The sequence below is a fragment of the Fukomys damarensis genome, unplaced genomic scaffold, assembly GCF_012274545.1.
Source record: "Fukomys damarensis isolate Sample0158 unplaced genomic scaffold, DMR_v1.0_HiC HiC_scaffold_23, whole genome shotgun sequence".
NCBI classification, from domain to species: Eukaryota; Metazoa; Chordata; class Mammalia; order Rodentia; family Bathyergidae; genus Fukomys; species Fukomys damarensis.
The window spans coordinates 20,042,496-20,059,708 of NW_022900935.1; the positions used below are offsets into that span (position 1 = coordinate 20,042,496).

At 55.4% G+C, this 17,213-nt stretch overlaps 1 protein-coding gene across 1 annotated transcript in view; it reads left to right on the top strand.

Annotated features, from left to right (window-relative positions):
- Positions 1-25: 25 nt before the first annotated feature.
- Crybg2 (crystallin beta-gamma domain containing 2) overlaps positions 26-17,213 on the top strand; it is a 27,158-nt gene continuing 9,970 nt past the window's right edge. The window contains exons 1-14 of the mRNA XM_010633179.2: positions 26-204; positions 2,656-2,734; positions 4,428-5,179; positions 9,674-12,113; positions 12,516-12,563; positions 12,648-12,760; positions 12,888-13,017; positions 14,874-15,013; positions 15,504-15,630; positions 15,911-15,946; positions 16,233-16,369; positions 16,517-16,643; positions 16,896-17,035; positions 17,126-17,208. Of these exons, the coding sequence (XP_010631481.1) occupies positions 89-204; positions 2,656-2,734; positions 4,428-5,179; positions 9,674-12,113; positions 12,516-12,563; positions 12,648-12,760; positions 12,888-13,017; positions 14,874-15,013; positions 15,504-15,630; positions 15,911-15,946; positions 16,233-16,369; positions 16,517-16,643; positions 16,896-17,035; positions 17,126-17,208 (4,468 nt within the window). The 5' untranslated portion in view covers positions 26-88. The remainder of the gene's footprint in view (positions 205-2,655; positions 2,735-4,427; positions 5,180-9,673; positions 12,114-12,515; positions 12,564-12,647; positions 12,761-12,887; positions 13,018-14,873; positions 15,014-15,503; positions 15,631-15,910; positions 15,947-16,232; positions 16,370-16,516; positions 16,644-16,895; positions 17,036-17,125; positions 17,209-17,213) is intronic.

Sequence of the window (17,213 nt, forward strand, 5' to 3'; positions counted from 1 at the left end):
AGGAGTTCTTTACGGATGCAGCGGATCCGGGTGGCCCCCGAAGTAAGGTGTCCAGACGGCCCAAGGCAGAGGAGGTCTTAGCCTCGCCATGACCGAGCGACGTGGGGGACTGGGAGCCCGCCTGGCCCGCCTGCTGGCTGGACTAGGGGCCCGGAGAGAGCGCAGGGGGAAGGAGACCTCAGAGGAGGCCAGACCCCGAGATAGGTGAGGGGAGATGCAGAAAGGCCGGGTGGGGGTGGCCCAGGCCTAGAAGGTGTCTGTCTGTCTGTTTCTATGTGTATTAGAGTGTTATAAGTGCTCAAATCAGTATGCATGGATTCTCAGAGAACAAAAATATACGTGTCTATGTACCACGGTTGTGGATCTGTGATTGTGGAACATCCCTGCTTTCTAGTAAAACCTTAAAACAACTTTGGCAATTTTATGATTTCCTCCCTAGAGACAGTTTAAAGCAAACGTGGCGGTTCCTCCTGATGCTGTGGACTTTGATTTTCACATCACAGGTCAATGTTTTCTGGTCTTTATTTCCTGTGCTCTTGAGTCTTAACAGATTCCGAGTTGCCTTGTACGGCAGCATTGCATTTGTTCTTATCCAGAGGCAGCTCTAGATTAATAGCAATAAACCTTTATTTACCAATTGCTTTCATGCTGTGGCTGGATTGGCTCATGTAATTCTCATGGCAGCCCTATGCGGTATTGCGTGTGATTCAGATCCAGGAATGGGGACTGAGAGAGGTGAAGACACCTGCCTGCAGTCACACAGTCAGAAGTGGTGGAGCTGGGGTACAATCACAAGTGGCCTCGACACCAGAGCTCAAATCTTGGAGCTCTATTGCCTTGGAAACTTGCCAGACTGCAAGCCAAGGGAGCCCCCCCCCCAACTCTAGTGCCACTGGCCTGGTAACCTTGAGCAAGTTGCTTCACCTCTCTGGGCTGGTGTCCTAGTGAGAATGAAAATCCAAGCGGGCGCAGTAGCTCACAGGCCCTCTGTCGGCAGAGTGTGAAGTGTGTTCTCAGGCGCGGTGTGTTTTGGTGTGTCTATGCAGTTACCCAGCAATTTGTTCTGATCTTATCACACAGCTGTCTTCAGCCTGCCCAGGAGGGGTGAGGCGAGGTGGGGGAAGGAGAAAGGAGGAGTTTGTGCGGCTCTCTCACCCTAGAGCGGGGAGGGTCTAGCTGGAAGCTGACTGCCCCGGGGTACCCACACCTTACCAGTGCCCTGCCCACCCGCTCCTGGAAGACACACCCTCTCCCTTTTCCCTGTCTGGCTGAAATCGGCCAGCCCTGTAGGCCTGGGCGGTCTTCCCCCTTACCCCGCTATTGCGGAGGAGGAAGGCTGGGGGTGCAGGTGAGTCAGGAGTGAGGGAGGCAGGGAGGGGCTGTGGGGCTGATCTGGTGACACCAGCCCTGTGTGCACTTGGACTCCGTTCCTGTTGGCTGTGGAAGTGGGATCCCCTCTAATCCCTGCTGATTGCCCAAAGTGGGGGCCGGGACAGAGAGGACAAGGCCCTTCCTGGTCTTGCTCCCTTTAGTGAGGTAATAGCCAGCTGACCTTTGATTGGGACCGTCCTGGTAGCCTAACACCAAAGCTCACTATCTGTGTGACTCCAAGCCAGTCACTTTGGCCCTCAATTTCCTTTTCTGAAAAATGAAGGCACTGATACCCAGTTGCTAGAAATATTGTGAGGCTTAATGGTGACCATGAAGGCGCCAAACTTAGTGCTCAGCTCAGCACTCAGGGTGGCCTGAGCAAATGTGGACATTTGGAGCCACCAACTCACTGTCTTCTCTCTCTGTTCCAGGCCTGATTCCCCTCTGGTCCATCCCCCTCACCTCCTGTCCCCCCACATCCCATCCTTTTTTTTTTTTTTTGTACCATGAAGGCAAAACTTAGTGCTCAGCTCAGCACTCAGGGTGGCCTGAGCAAATGTGGACATTTGGAGCCACCAACTCACTGTCTTCTCTCTCTGTTCCAGGCCTGATTCCCCTCTGGTCCATCCCCCTCACCTCCTGTCTCCCCACATCCCATCCTTTTTTTTTTTTTTTGTTACCAGGGTTGGAACTCAACTCCAGGACCTTGCGCTTGCAAGGCATTGGGTAGAACCAAATCCCTGGCCGTCCTCTTCTTGTTGTTGTTGTTGTTGTTGTTTTTTTCTTGGTACCGGGGATTGAACTCAGGTCCTTGCACTTGCAAGGCAGGCCACCAAACTGCTGAGCTAAATGCCCCGCCCTGTTGTTGTTTTGTTTTGTTTTGTTTTGTTTTGTTTTTTTTTTTGGAGACAGGATTTCGCTATGCAGTTCAGGCTGGCCTTGAACTCACTTTCTAGTCCAGGCTGGCCTGGATCACAACAATCTTCCTGCTTCAGCCTCCTAAGTGCTGGGATTGCCAGATGCGGCACCGTGCCTAGCCTGGTCCCATTTTGAACTCAGCCCATCCCTTTCCTTTTCTCTGCCTCCAGGGGTGGGGCAGCCAGCTAGGGGAGGGAGCAGAAGAGGCAGCTACATAGGCCTTCCCCAAAGGTTTGAGGGGTTCTTGCTGCTGGGCTGTGGGCCCTGAGAAAAGGTTGGGGAAAGGGCTACTGGGCCCAGTCTGGGATGACGGTGTGGGGACAGGAAGAAACTACTCCATTCCCTTCCTGTATGCTTTCTTCCCAGACCCTGGGGTGGCCAGAGCTGCCCCGACCTCGCCCAGGGCCGGGGCAGCACTGGCAGCACCGGCGATGTCAGACTCAAGGTAGGAGAAAACCTGAGATAGAGGGAGTAAGGGGAGCAGAAGCTCAGGGAGGGCGGGGCAGGCTCTGAGAACCCTGACTCACAAGTCAGACAACTGGAGTTCCAGTCCTCCCTCTGCTGCTGATTCACTGTGTGACCCTGGGAAGATCTCTCCCCACGTTTGAACCTTGGCATTCTCATCTGAAAAATGGGCACAATAATGCCTTTCTGAAGGCTGTGGAGAGAGTCCAGCACAGGGCCTGGTGCTCAGGAAACATGCATGTCCTATGCTGGAGTCCTTAGGAGAGGCATATAGGGGAAAGGCCTGCTCCCCAAACCCCCATCCACCATCTTGACCTCTGCCCATCTTTGGCCTCTTTTCCTCACTTCCTGGCAGGGACCCCCAGAAATGATACTGAGCCTGTGACTTGACCTTCTGGCCACAGTTCCCCTTCTGCAGAGGAGGCCTGAGCCATGAATTGACAGTGACGAGTATTCTGTCCTTAGAGGAGCTGAGGACAGCCTTTTCTAGAGGCGGCTGCAGCAGCCATATGGCTCTCTTTGGTCCCAAATATCATGAGTGATGACCAGAGTTTAATTGAATGCTCATTATGTGCGGCACTCTGTGTTGATTATCTCACACGATCTGTACAGCACTCCAGGAAGACAGGTGCTATTATTATCATACCCACTGTACACAAGGTGAAACTGAGATACAGGTGGTATTGCAGCCAGAAAGTAGCAGCAGTGCAATCCAGGCCCAGGTCACCTCTACTCAGGCCCCCACACCAATCATCCTACTCTTTTGTCACTAGAGATATCCAGCCCCTAGGAAATGAAAGACCATGTCTATTTCATAGATGAGTAAATGAAAGCAATTGAGATTGAAGGCCCCTGGGAAGGGATTTTGACCCCACATTTGGCTCCCCTGTTGCCAAGGACACAAGTCTATCTGGGAAGACTGGTAGTTTGAGGGTCAGTGTCCTTATGGATCTGGGATGCTGAGGTCTCTCCCTTCATTCCCATAGCCCAGCTGGAGTTCAGGGAAGAGGGCAGACAGATCAGGTGTCCGCCCTCCCCTGCTTCTCCCATGGCCTCTTTACCTCTGTGCCTGGGGACCTCCTCCCAGGTGTGCTGTGGGAATTTCAGGTTGCCAGGGTACAAAGGAGGTGGCATTAGGCCTTCAGGTAGCCTGCAGCAGGCAGAGGCCATGGGCACTTGAGGCAGGCATGCCCACACAGCACTTGATCCCCAGGGCAGTTGGCGCCAGAGTCAGAGGCCTGCGGATGCCTGGGAAAGCAGCAGTAGGCCTACAAAGAAGATGAGGTCACGGCTCTGGGAAGGCACTGCCAGGCCCTATAGCTTCATCAACTGGGAGGCAGTGGGGTGCCTAAGGATTGGGAGCTCTCTCTGCATTGCAGTGGGACCCTAGTCATGTCACTGCCCTTTTGGGACTCATTTTCCTCTTGTGTGGAATGGGAGGGCGTGCGTTTCAGCTGAAGGACCTTTCCAGGGTCCTGCTCCTTTGTTCAGCTGTGGTGGCCCTGGCAGCGTCTGCCAGTGCAGCTCAGGTGGTTGTCAGAGCACTGCTTAGCTTCCCTTGTGCCAAAGAGGACAGTGAGGGACATCTAGGGACACGTGGAGGACAGAGGGGAGGTGCCCTCACCATGTCTCTGACCCCTCTCACCGTGTTCCCTGCCTCTGGTTTTCCCCAGGTCCAAGCCCAGAGCCATTCAGAATGGGACCTTCGGGTCACAAGCCATGGTGGTTTCTGGTCTCGGAAGCGCCAGCACCCCTCAGGGAGACCAGCTCAGCCCCTGGGGCGCCTGCAGAGGCCAGCTGTGGGCAGTGCCTCTGACTTGGCCAACTATGCCTCCATGGCACCCGAGGACCAGGCCCCGGCCGTGGTCTCAGCAGAAACTGCTGGTGCCCAGCACCCCTTACTCCAAGGCAATTCTCCTGGACATACAGAACAGGGAACCCCAGGCCACACCTGCCAGCAAGCCCCACGAGTAGCCCCAGACCTCACTCTGAGACTGGAGCCGCCCAGCAATCTGGAAAACTCGCCTCTGCCGCCCCACCCAGCATCTTTCACTGAGGTGGAAGGGGCAAAGGGCGAGCGGGACTCCTCAGGGCCTGTCCAGTCAGAGTCAGCCCGGATCCTCCACTCACGACGGCCTGCCGGGAGGACCCGCTACCACATCACTGTCACCCTGCAGGGGTGTGGGCAGACACCCAGGGAGGAGGGTGAGGAACCGGCCCGACCAGCTCCCCACCCCTGCGGCCCTGCGGAATCCAGGGGCTGGCTGGAGCCTCCCCAGGGGCTCCGCCCCATCACGGGGTGCCCGACCAACCTGCTCCAGGAGCCCCAGCTGAGAGCTCCGCCGCTGCCGCTGCCGCATCAGGGGAGCTTGGCCCAGTGGCAGGAGGTCCAGCCCGGCTGGAAGCCTGGGTCCCCACACAGAGGGTGAGTAGAGCTCGGTCTGGTGGCGGGAAGGGAAGCTGGTGTGGCCATCCCCATTTGGGTCTCTCTGCCTTGTCCCTGGGTTTCTCCAACGGCACGCTCATTCATTTGGCACCCGGAGCTGACTCTGCCACCCCTCCCTCCCAGGAGGTACTCTGAGACCCCTGCTGCTCTCTGCCCCTGCCCATCAGAGACGTGGAAATCTTGTCATGGAAAATCATGGGCAGCTTTCTTCTCAGCGACACCCACCGCTCCCTAGTTCTGTTCAGGAGGCCACAGACCCAGCCTGGGAACAGGCACCCAGCCAAGGTGCTGGCTGTCTTGAGGCAAATTGCTTAACTTCTCTGGGCCTTGTGTTGTTGAGTGGATTTGGTAGTCAGGTTACAGGAACATCCTTTGAACTCCAAAGAGCTGGGCTGTCAAAATAGCAGGGATGCTTATTAATTACACCTCAGTGGCAGCAATAATTACCCCACCTGGCTTTGTGCTGGCAGCCAGGAGAATAGGCGCCAAGACTCCGGAGCCTTGGTTTTTATTTGGCTCTCCTGCCTGGTGGGCTCCACTGGGAGAAATGTGGATCCCTCAGCACTCAGGGAGGAGGGCTAAATATGGGAACACTCTAAAGACCACAAGAAGAGGCCTTGGGTCCCAGGCAGGCTCTGGGGAGCTCCTAATAATGACGGTGGTGGCTGACATTTATGGTTTGTTTCCTAAGTATAATTTTATTTAATCCTCACAGCAGTCCCATGGAGTAGGAACTAATCCCACCACCTAATTATAGTAGGAAGCTAAGGTTCAGCAAGGTAAAGTCATTTGCCCAAAGCCAACTGGACAGTGGAGGGAATTAGAACTTATACCTGGGCCTCTGCAACTCTGGTGCTCTGACCATTTTCCCATCCAGCCCCCAAAAGAAGCCTCTTGGGCTCCGTGTGAGAGCAGAGGCTGACTGGTTGCTGTGGAAGCCTGTGCGGTGAATTGGGTGGCACTGTGCCAGCAGAGGCCAGGGTAGGGATGCCCAGGTCTTCTGGGCAGAAGTCAGTGGTCTAATCCCCTGCCAAGGAAGAGGGCCATGTGGGGCCCAGTCAGGCCCAGAGAGCTGTCTAGTGCTCCATCTAGGGGATGGGGAAAGAGTTTCGGGGGGAAGCGGCAGCCTGAGCTGAGCTCCGCCTGGCACTCTCCGGCTGTTTGGGATCCAGGTGGGTAATAATGGATTCCAGTGGGAGGCTAGGACCCCCTTAGAGAGGGAGGAAGGCGATTTCCAGGGCTATCATCTTTCTCTATCCACTTTTTGGAGAAAAGTTCAGCTGGGTGGAACCCAGCTGAGGCTGTAAGGGGGGTAAAAGACAGGTTTGCATCCAAGTATGTGTGTCCACATTCAAGTGTAGGTGCATTTCAAGGGGAGGAGAGTTTGTGGTCGTGAGTTGACTGTGTGTGGACTGGAAATGTGTGCATTGGGGTTTGCCACTGTTTCTGTGTGTTGTGTGTGTGGGTCTGTGACTTGTGATGTGTGCTGTCTCTGAGGGCCTGTGTGTGGATACGTGTGTCTCTGGGTGTGTTTCTCTAAGTAGGTTTCTGTACTATTCTGTGCTGCGTGCGACTGTGTGAGCCAGCATGTGTTTGCCAGCATGTAGGCCTGTGACTGGTTTGGCCCAGTTTGGGGGTGACTCACACGTAAGCAGGGAGATCTAGGACTTGTTGGGTTATGAGAATTTTCCCACAGTCCCCCTGCCCTCTCCCCACCCCACAAACCTCATTTGGAGGCCACAGGTCACCCTGCTAACAAATCTCCTGGTCTGGGCTCTTGGAGAAGAGAGTGCCCTGGAAATAGGCATGTCTGCTTGCCCGGGAGAGGCAGCTGGTTAGTGGGGTGTGTCTCCCAAATAAGGGCAAAGTGGGAGCTAGAGGCAGGCAGATTCCAGCAGAGTTTGAAGAACCTTTTGCAGGCATGACTGTCCAGGGATGGGGCAGGTGAATTGTCAAGCGGTGACCTCCCTGTCCCTAGAAGCCTGTGAAAATCCAGTGACCACATACTTGTGGAATGAGTGGCTGTCAGGGGTGTTGTTCAGGGGTTGGGTTGGGCTGAGAAAGGTATGGAGTTCTGATTGCTGGGAGGTCACGGGAAGTATCTTAAGACAATTACCAATAGTTTCCTTGCAGGTTGCTTTCCTATGAGTCTGTAGGGCCTTTCACATATCTGATTCTTTCCCCCTGGATTCTTAGGATACCACTGTCATGAGAAACCAGGGCCTAGCACATGGCCTGACATGCTTAGCATCAAATGAGAGGCCGATGAACGAGTAAGTGAGTAAATAGATGGCCTAGGACCCCGGCTGTGTGAGTACTGTCAGCATCATTGGGGACAGAGAGTCTTGATGAAGAGCAGGGAGTACAACTCAGAAGTGGAGAGGGGACCCAGTGAGGACAGCGACTGTAGAGGTCCTGGTGAGTGTCGAAGCTGCACATAGGAGGAGTGCAGGCAGGCAGGCAGGCAGGCAGGCAGGCAAGGTGCGCTGAGAAGAAAGGCTGTCCTTGATGAGGACAGGGGCTGGGTGTTGGCTGGGTCCTTTCCTCAGGAAGCCCTGGCCTGAGGAAAGGATTGGGATCACCCAGACCTCCCCCTTCCCTTCCCTAAGACTTCTGGGGTCCACAGGCTCTGTCCCAGAGGCCGTCATATCCCGCAGTGGTCCAGGAGTCAAATCAGGCTTCCCTGGGCCTCAGCCCCTTTCATCTCTCCTCCTCGTAAAACCTGAGTCATTGCTGGGGCCACAGAGCAGGGTCAAAGTTCTGGGTTCCACCAGCTTCTCAGGAGGTACTGGGTGGAGATAGGGGAGGGGAATTGGGGCAGTGGGTCCCTTCCTGACCAGGGTTGGGGCCTCAGAGGCCTGCCTCATGGAGAGGAGGCCTAGACCTGAAGGCAGGCTGGGCCGACAGGAGGGATAAACAGGTCAACCTCTGGGCTCCATGGGGTCTGAGAATAGGATGTCATGGGAGCCTGGGAGTCAGAGAATGGGGACGGATGGCCTCTCCAGGACTGAGATGGCCCCCTTGAAAGTAAACACTCAAACCAGAGCCTCAGTTTACCGGGGGAGTTAGGGGTTTGCTAGGTGGTTGAACACTTAGTGTTGGGGTAAAGTCTTGACTTGCTTCTGTGTGACCCTGGATGATTCTTTAACTAAAAAAGTCTCATGTACAAGATGGGAGCGTTTATTTATAATTTAGTAACAACTTACCCTTATGGAGTTCAGTCTCCTGGAATTATTTTGAGGTTTCAATGTTGGCACAGAAGCCCTCAGCAATAGCCATTGCTACTGCTGCTACTAAGGCCTGGGAAATTCACCAGATCCTGAGAAGAGGAGGATGTCTTTGGCAGGGTTGTAGTAAAGTAGGTTGTAGATTCCCAGAGAGATCAAGAGGAGGTCAGGAAAGAAAGAAGACCTCAAGGAGTGAGGGGAAGATGTGGATTCAGAAGACATGACTTTAAACCCTAGCCTGGAGACTTACTGGCTACATCATTCTGGGCCAGCCGCTCTTCTCCGATCCTCTTTCTTCTTCTGTACCATAGGGAAGTAACAATTTCAGAAGAGAGAAAGGAGGGAAAAGTGCAGTGTAAAGCTCAGAGCGCTGTGTCCTTAGAGAGGCAAACCCCTATGGCACCTGTACCGTAGCAGATTGTGGCACTGAAATTTCTAAAAGTTTGCTGTCACTGCCTTAGGGGCTCCACTGAGACCCACAGATGTACCCAGCGGTGTCCCTTTGCCCTCACCGTTACTGTCACACGCTCTTGCTAGTAATGTGAATGCACACCTGCTTCCATTTGGTCACAAACCTCCGGGATGACAGTGTGACATTTATGAGCCAGCATTTTCGTTTATAAAGCCAAGTTTTCATTCTTTCTCTCTTATTCCTTCCTGCCTGGCAAGATCCTGTGAAGCATATATTCTTAAGACTCTCGTTGTGTGGTTGGGGACCATGTGGCCTGCCAAGGTCATCCAGATGGTGAGCACAGGGTCAGGCGGGTCCACGCTGTGTCTGAGCCCAAAGCCCAGTTTTCCTGAACTCTTTTAGGAAACCTGGCAGGAATGGGTGAGAACAATGCTTGTTCAGTTTCTGCCTTTCTAGTTTTCTGGTTTTTGGCCCCTGGAGGTCCAGACCCAGGGCTTCTTAGGTAGAGGCCCAGGCTAGGCCATCCATGGACCAGCAGGCCAGATTCATCTTCCTTTCTGCTTGCTCCCTTCTGCCTCCTTCCAGGCTCAGACCTCAGCCTGTGAAAGACCTCGACAGAGGGAATCACTTGAAAGTGGGGAGATGAGTAAGGAGTGAATCCCATTAGAACTGGGAATATCACGCCCACGCTGCAGACAAGGGAGCAGAGACACAAAGGTCAAGCACATGCCCGAGGGCACCCAGCATGAGTGTGGCAGGGGAAGTTATTCTGTACTTCAGGGACCCTCACCACTCTCTGACGCTCATCTCTTTTCTTCCTGGCCTTGTCTGCAGGGATCTGGACTACAGTGTGAAGAGAACACCTCTGGACAGGTTTCCGGGGCCCAACATGGAGGAGGCTGGGCCCCCGCCCCGGGCTGAGGCCCGAGTGGTAAGTGCCACCCTGATGTGGCGACATCGGCCTCCGGCCCAGGAAGAAATTAGACATCGTTTTCACAAGGTGTCCCTGGTGTCAGGGGCCCGGGAGGAGATGTTTGGGTACAGCCACCTTCAAGAGGAAGTCAATGGCTTTGCTACTCGGGAAGAAGAGACCGTGAATCACCAGGGCCTTTGGGATGAGGCTGGCTCTACAAAATTCCAGAGCCACGGACCCATCTTTTCCAAGAAGTATATCCCACCCCCGAAGGAGAAAAGGCCAGTGAGGAGGCTGAAGGAGGCTGCAGACCAGACTGACAGCATCCCCCAGGCTCCCAGGACTGAGCCACCAGGCATGGGAACCACGGCCAGGACTGAGTTGCTGGTGCCCCTGCCTGGGCCCCGGGAGCCAAGCCCCCACCCAGGCCTGAGTCACTCCAGTGGGAGCTCTTGGAACCGTGAGGAGTGTCGAGTGACACGTACTGTGCGGACCACCACAGTAGTAGGGGGCCACGTGGACCGCCGGGTGAGCAGCTCGGTGACCACAGGGCCCACGCTGTTGGGTGAGACCTTGCCAAGGGGCCGCCATGTGGCCCGCACGGTCCGGACGGTGGTGGTGAACCCCCGGGCTGAGGGCTCACCCAGCCACAGCAAGGCCCGGGAGCTGCTGAGTAGCCTGGTGCCTGCTGAGCACAGCTCCCTGGCCAGTCACCTCCCCAGGCCCATGAATGTGCCAAGGAGCCAGGGCCTGGGTGGCACAGGGGGCACAGTACCTGGGGAACTGCCTGAGACCGGGACAGCCCACCTAAAGGTCCCTACCAGCAGCTCGGTGAGTCCTCACCTACCCCAGAACCGAGACAGCCCTGCAGCCTGCCCAGACCAAGACCAAGGCAGGGCCCTGGAGCCCAGAAGGATGCAGGGAGCCTCCAGCCCTACTCCACTGCCTCCCCAGACTTCTCAGAGCCAAGCACCAGTGCCCTCCCCTCCCAGACTCCAGACCCATCCCCCCTCCCCAGGCTTGGCCTCTCAGCCCAGGGCCCGGCCCAGTCTCCATGGCCTGCCCTCTGTACAAAAGGAAGGGCTTGTGGATCCCCTTGCTGCACCCATCCCACCTGTGGAGAGGAGCGAGGCTGTTCCTATGCCTGGACAACCTGTTGTTCCATCTTCTATTAGGAAGAAGACTGTCCCCAGCCCAGGAGGTCTTTCTGCTGTCTCCTCCCCAAGGAATAAATTTGTTCAGGACTCTGAGAATGTGCCTGCCTCCTCCCTTACTCAGAAAGAGGCAGTTCAAGGCCCTGGTGCTCCCGATGCCTCATCCCCTAAGCCAGCCAAGGTTGCCCAGAGCCCAGAAAGAGGCCCTAGCACCCAAAAGCAGGTTGTCTGGAATGCTGAAAGCAGCCCTGCCCCCTCCCTTACCAAGGAAGAGACTTTTCAAGGCCCACATGCTCCTGTTCCCCAACTCCCCAAAGAGAATGAGGCCATCCCAGGTGCCAAAGGGAGCCCTGTCTCATCCCCTCAAAAAGATGACATCCACAGCTCCGCTGTTAGTCCTGCCCCAACCCCCTCAGTGGACATGGTGTCCCCTGGTGTAGGAGACACCCCTGTTGCAGTGCCAGAGGAGGCAGAGGCCAGCCTGGAGTCCCAGCTTGCCCCTGACTCTGCTGAGGACAAGTCACTTCCAGGGTCATCGAGTGAGGAGGATGAGTTGGTCCTGGATGCTGATCTGGAGATTTTCCTGGATACGTTACGGAGCATGGAGCCCCCTGAGATCCTCCGCACTCACCGGCTGCCCCGAGCCCCACGCTCCTCCTACTTGGCCGTGTACGCCACACTGCCTGCCATCGAGGAGGACCAACCTGGTCCATGGGTGCTGGGACCCAGCCCCCAGGAGGTGCCTGCCCTGGAGGAAGAGGAGGAGGAGGAAGAGGAGGAGGAAGAAGAGGAAGAACCAGAGAACCCCTACCTGAGCGATGATGAGAAGCTCCAGCTTAGGCTGGAGAAAACAGGTCCCAGCCTCTCATGGGGCTCCCGTTCTGCCAGGCCTACCCAGGACTCTTCTTCACCCCTGGAGATGATGAAGAAACACGTGGCGGATGCCAGAAGCCATCACCCAGAACTTGGGCTGGAACTGCAGACTGGAAACCGGCCCACTTCCCGACTCGGTGGCAGCCTTCTCTTTAGCAGTCTCATGTCTGCCACCAAGGAGGCACCCACCCCAGAACCACTAGGTGCAAAACTATCTGCTCTGCCACCCCATGGGGCACCAGGGCTGAGGAAGGTGCCTGGACAGTTGCCCCTGCTCTGCAGTGGAAGGCCACCACCAGAGAAGCTGACACGTGCCCAGCCCCTGGAGGGGTGGGTGAGTGAGGCCTTGGGTGGGCAGGGGAGGTGCCTGGCCAGGTTTGGGTGCTGTGAGGAGAATGGTACTGGTAGTCAGAGTCCTTGGAGGCGGGGAGGAGCTTGGGTCTGAGGGCTAGTTCAGTTAAACCATGCAAGCCACACTTCTCTGGGCCTCAGTCTCCCCGTTTGTATAACAGGAAGTCTGTACTGTGGATTTTGAAGGGCTTGGTGGCTCCCATATCCTGGAAGCTGGGAAAGGGGAGTGAAAGCCCTCTGTGGGGTAGAAACAAGTGTGGTGTCTTCTGGATCAACTTCTTGGAGGTGGAGGCCAATAGGGAAGACAAGGCATCCGTAGACTGTCTGGTTGTGGGAGAGCAGTACGTAGGTGACCCCATAAGACTTCTTGTCACTCCTGTTCCAGAGCCCATCCTTGAAGACACAGGGCAAGCTGAACACCAGGCCTGGGAAGGTAGGCGTGTGGGGCAAGTGGGCAGGGGTGGCAGGAAATGGGATCCGGGGACAGAACCTGAGGATGTGTGCTGTGCCTTCTCAGGTGATCTTCTTCTCACAGCCCGGCTGCCAGGGTAGCAGCAGGGAGATCTGGGAAGACATTGCTGATGCCTCGGGCTGGGCCCTTGTCACCTCTGTAAGGGTGGTTCGAGGATGGTGAGTGGGCATGGCAGTAACCCTAGGGTTGTAAAGGACTCCCAACCTTGTGGAAACTTCATCAGCTACTCAGAGACCGTGGGTACACCCTCCTTCCCAGCTGTGACCCTGAGGTCTCTGCCCACAGCTGGGTGCTGTATGAACAGCCCAAGTTCCAGGGCCGGAAGCTGGTCCTGCCTGAAGGAGACATGGACCTGAGAGCCCTGCAGCCAGCGTGGAACACGCGAGGCATTGGCTCCCTGAGGCTGGCTGTCTGGGTGAGCGGGCTGGGTAGGGGGGCAGCCTGGAGTACCTAGAGTGGCAAGTCTGGATGAGATTATATGGGGCAGAAGGGGCTTTATTGTGAGCTAGCTGTAAGTTCCTGATCTTCCAGGCATGGTGGAAGAGAGACCCTGGGTGTGTACAGTCTGCGGGGAGGCAGGGCCTGGCACAACCTTGGGAGGAATACAGCTTTGGGAGGTCTGAGTGGCCGGAATGGGCCAGGTTTGCCCAGCACTGGTGCAAGGTGCCGTGGGTATTTGTTCATTCACTTGTTGGTAGCCCACTGATTATTGAGTGCCAGCCCCTGGGCCAGGTGAGAGGGAGGCACTCTTTGCCCTGCGCAGTCAGACAAACTGTGAGGGCTTGTTCAAAGGAGGAAAACTGTGTTACAGGACTGAGGATTTATGAACACCCTTTTGGATGTCAGAAAAATAGGAGAGCAGTCAGCAGGGAATCCTAGGAGGTCCCAGAGATTTGGGAGGGAAGGAGCAAGGGCTTGAAAAAAATCAACATTGTTTAAAAAAAGGAAGAAAAGTCGACATTGTAATTTCGTATTTGTAAAGCCCAAAACAACCCTGTTTTCAGAGCATGAATTAACAAACCATAAAAACAACCATGACCCCTAGAGAGACCCAGAAGAAAGACCAATGAGTCTAAACAGGGTCTAGCGTGGGTGTTTGTTTTTGTTTTTAATGAAAGGGCTAAGTAGCTAAGCCCAGAGTTGTTGCAATCTTGGTACAGCTATTGCAGTGTCCCAGGAGCGGGGTATAACAGTTTTCTGAGTCAGTCCAGTTGTGGACAGTTCATTGTGAGCAACTCAATAAATTCACCTTCACTTGGGAGGTAATGAGGTACAAGAGTAAAGCAAGGCCCCCAAGGGTCCCTAGGGTTGTTGGATTCATTCTGCACTGAGTGGGCACCTACTGTGGGCCAGGTATGTGGGTGGTGACAGGTTGCAACACTGAATTAAAAAAGTGCTGCTCTGTTCTTGGCTGTGCTGCTTACAAGCTCCATGACCTTGAGCCTCACTTTACTCAACTCTGAATGGACTAATAATGTTAACCAGTTGGGGGACTGACTGGGACAGGCAGACATGACCTTAGCATAGCACCCACTCAGTAGATGTTTCATAGTCATTTGAAGAATGAGTGAATGAATGAATGCATTAAAATGGCCCTAGTGATAAACATGCAGAAGCAGGGTGTAGTGGGGTACACTTACAATCCCAGCACTTGAGAGGCTGAGACAGGAGGTTCTCCATGAGCTTGAGGCCAGCTGGAGTTACATAGTGAGTTCAAGGCCAGCCTGAACTACTCAGCAAGACCCCCTCCCCCGCAAAATACTCATAAATCAGAGAAGATCTGCTGTCGGGGATGTGATTTAGACACCAGTCAAAGCCAGTCTGGAGGGCTGGCTGGTTTGGTGGTACAGTACGTACTCAGCATGCCTGAGGCCCTGTCCATCACTAGTGCCCCCACCAAAGAAAGAAGAGAGAGGGAGGGAGGGTGGGAGGAGAGAGAGAGAAAGAAAAGAAAAACCAGTCTGGGTGGAGACTGGAATTGTACCTAAAGCTGGACCTCAGGAAGTGGCTAACCAGCTTGCCTATCCAAACCCGGCCGGAAGTCAGAGACAAGGGAAGGGTGTTATGCTTTGCAGCTTCTCCTGGGATCTTTGGTTTCAGGTCCCGAAGGTGGAAGAAGAACTTTAGTCTCAGGTTTAGCTAGCTGATCTTGCAAGAATGGCCCAGTTGCATCCCTGGAGCTCTGGCTATACAGACTTCAGGAGCAGGAGGGGGCACCGTAGCCTCCAAAGAGCGTTCCTTTACACCTCATTGTCCCCCCTTCTCCCTCAGGACTACTGCACCCCGGAGATCAGTCTGTTCTCTGAGGAGGGCCTCAAGGGTGAGCAGGTGAAGCTAACTGAAGCCTTGAAGGAAGCTGGGGGCCTGGAGAGGCACCTGCAGGTGGCATCTGCCACCGTCTCTGCAGGACTGTGAGTCTGGGCTGTTCTGGAATCCAACATTCACTCCTGTTCTGGGTTCTGGGGACACAGGTGACAGGACATTCCCTCCCTTCAAAAGTGCTCAGTCTCCTGGTGGGAACAGGCAAGTAGACAGTGGCAGTCCAGAGGTGTGGGATGTGGGAGTACTGAGTTTTGGGAACACAGAAAAGCAGCAGAGCAGCTGACAGTGGGGTGCGGGGATCATCAAAGAAGCCTTCCTGAAGGAGGAGACATCTCAGCTGGGATGAGTGGTCTCAGAATCCAATCTCCAGGAGGACAGGAATTTGTATGTTTGGTCAGTATGGTGTTGATGATGCTGGATGCCCCTGAGCATCCATTATTGAATGAATGAGGAAAACACTGCAGGGGAACAGCGCATATAAAGGCCAAGTGGTAAGAAATCTAAGCTTCCAAAGTTCAGCCTGGGGACTGGGGATGTCTCTTGGGATCTGGGGTGCAAAAGCCCTTCTCCCTTCCTCAGGTGGCTGCTATACCCCAAACCGTTCTTTGAAGACACCCCTTATATCCTGGAGCCTGGGGAGTATCCTACCTTGGAGGATTTGGGTACATCAGACCCCACTGTGGGCTCCCTGAAGCCCATGAGATTGGTAAGGAGCAGGGTACACCCACAAGCCCTCTGTCCCTTGTCCCAAGGAGTGTGGTCTCACATCTGTGGGCAGGAGGAGGGAACTAAACAGTGCTCCTGGCAGACAACACTTGGGAGCTCCTCTTGGGGATTAGTGGAGAGTGAGGATTCACCCAAGGGGTGGGGGAGAGGAGGGACTTGTCATTTTTAGCGGGTCTCGGGATCAAGAATATCCTAGGTCCCTGGTCCCATCTGTCCTCCTCCACCTCTGGGCTGGCCTCTCAGCAGTGTCTCCTCTGCAGGGCTGTCCAAGTGTGGAGAAGCCAGGGGAGCCCAAGGTAAGGAGCTGGGCTTCAGGGTCAAAGAGGGCCATTGATGTGGTGGTGGAGGTAGCATGGCTGAGATTGGAAGACAGGAGAGAAGGACCGGGACCAGAAGCTGGGTCTGGGAGGATAGAACCGACCCGCTCACTGGAAACTGGCTTTTGATGTGTGAGCACAGTGCAGAGGGCAGAGTGGAGACCGGATGGAGCTCAGTGAGGCTGGTACTGGGCAGTGCCATTCTTGGGCTGGCTGGGTTGTCTGAGTCCAGCAGCCCCAACAACTTGACACCCATTCCCCCCAGGCTATAGTGTATGAGGCCGCAGGCTTTCAGGGCCAGAGCTGGGAAGTGAGCAGAGACATCTACAACATTCAGCAGCCAGAGGACAGCCAGAGCCCCAACCTCGCCTCTGTGGGGTCCTTGAGGGTTCTTGGGGGCTGGTGAGGACTTAGGGTGATTCCTTCCACCTTATCTCCCCTATTGACCTTTGCCTTGGGGGTGGGATGCAGCCTGTGTGGTCCTGGGTGGGGTAGCTGGCTATCCAGGGACTTCTGTAACTGGGTCTGTCCATCCTCCCCTGCCTCCAGTTGGGTGGGCTACGAGAAAGTGGGCTTCCGAGGCCACCAGTATCTGCTGGAGGAGGGCGAGTACGCTGACTGGTCGCACTGGGGAGGCTATGACGAGCTGCTGACCTCCCTGAGGATCATCCGGACGGTAAACAAGGGCAATTGGTCTCTGCCTCTGTCCCTGGTCACAGCCAACTTTCCCATACAATCTCAGGGAAGAATTTGAACCTCTCTCCCTGATCTCCAACTGAGGGCCAGTCTCTCTCCTCCTGCGGCTCCTCCTGGGCCACTCTGAGTGCCTCACCCCTAATTCCTCGAGTGGGCTGTGTCCCTGGGGTCTGGGCGCTCCCAGATGTTTCCAGTCTTGGGCTGGATAGACCTGTCTATCCCCGGGGGCCAGGACTTCGGGGACCCGGCTGTGGTGCTGTTTGAGGACATGGACTTCCAAGGGCACGGCGTGGAGGTGAGCACGGCACTGCCGGATGTGGAGCTAGTGCAACACGGGCCCCGCACTCAGGCCATCCACGTGCTCAGCGGCGTGTAAGTGATCCCTCCCCGGAGCGGGAGCTGGGCGGTTCCGGGAGAGGTGCCGGTTCCTCCCTGCTGATCCGAGCGCTGCCCTTCCTGCAGGTGGGTGGCCTATGGGCAGGTGGGCTTCTCCGGCGAACAGTACGTGTTGGAGAAGGGCGTGTACCGTAACTGCGATGACTGGGGCGCG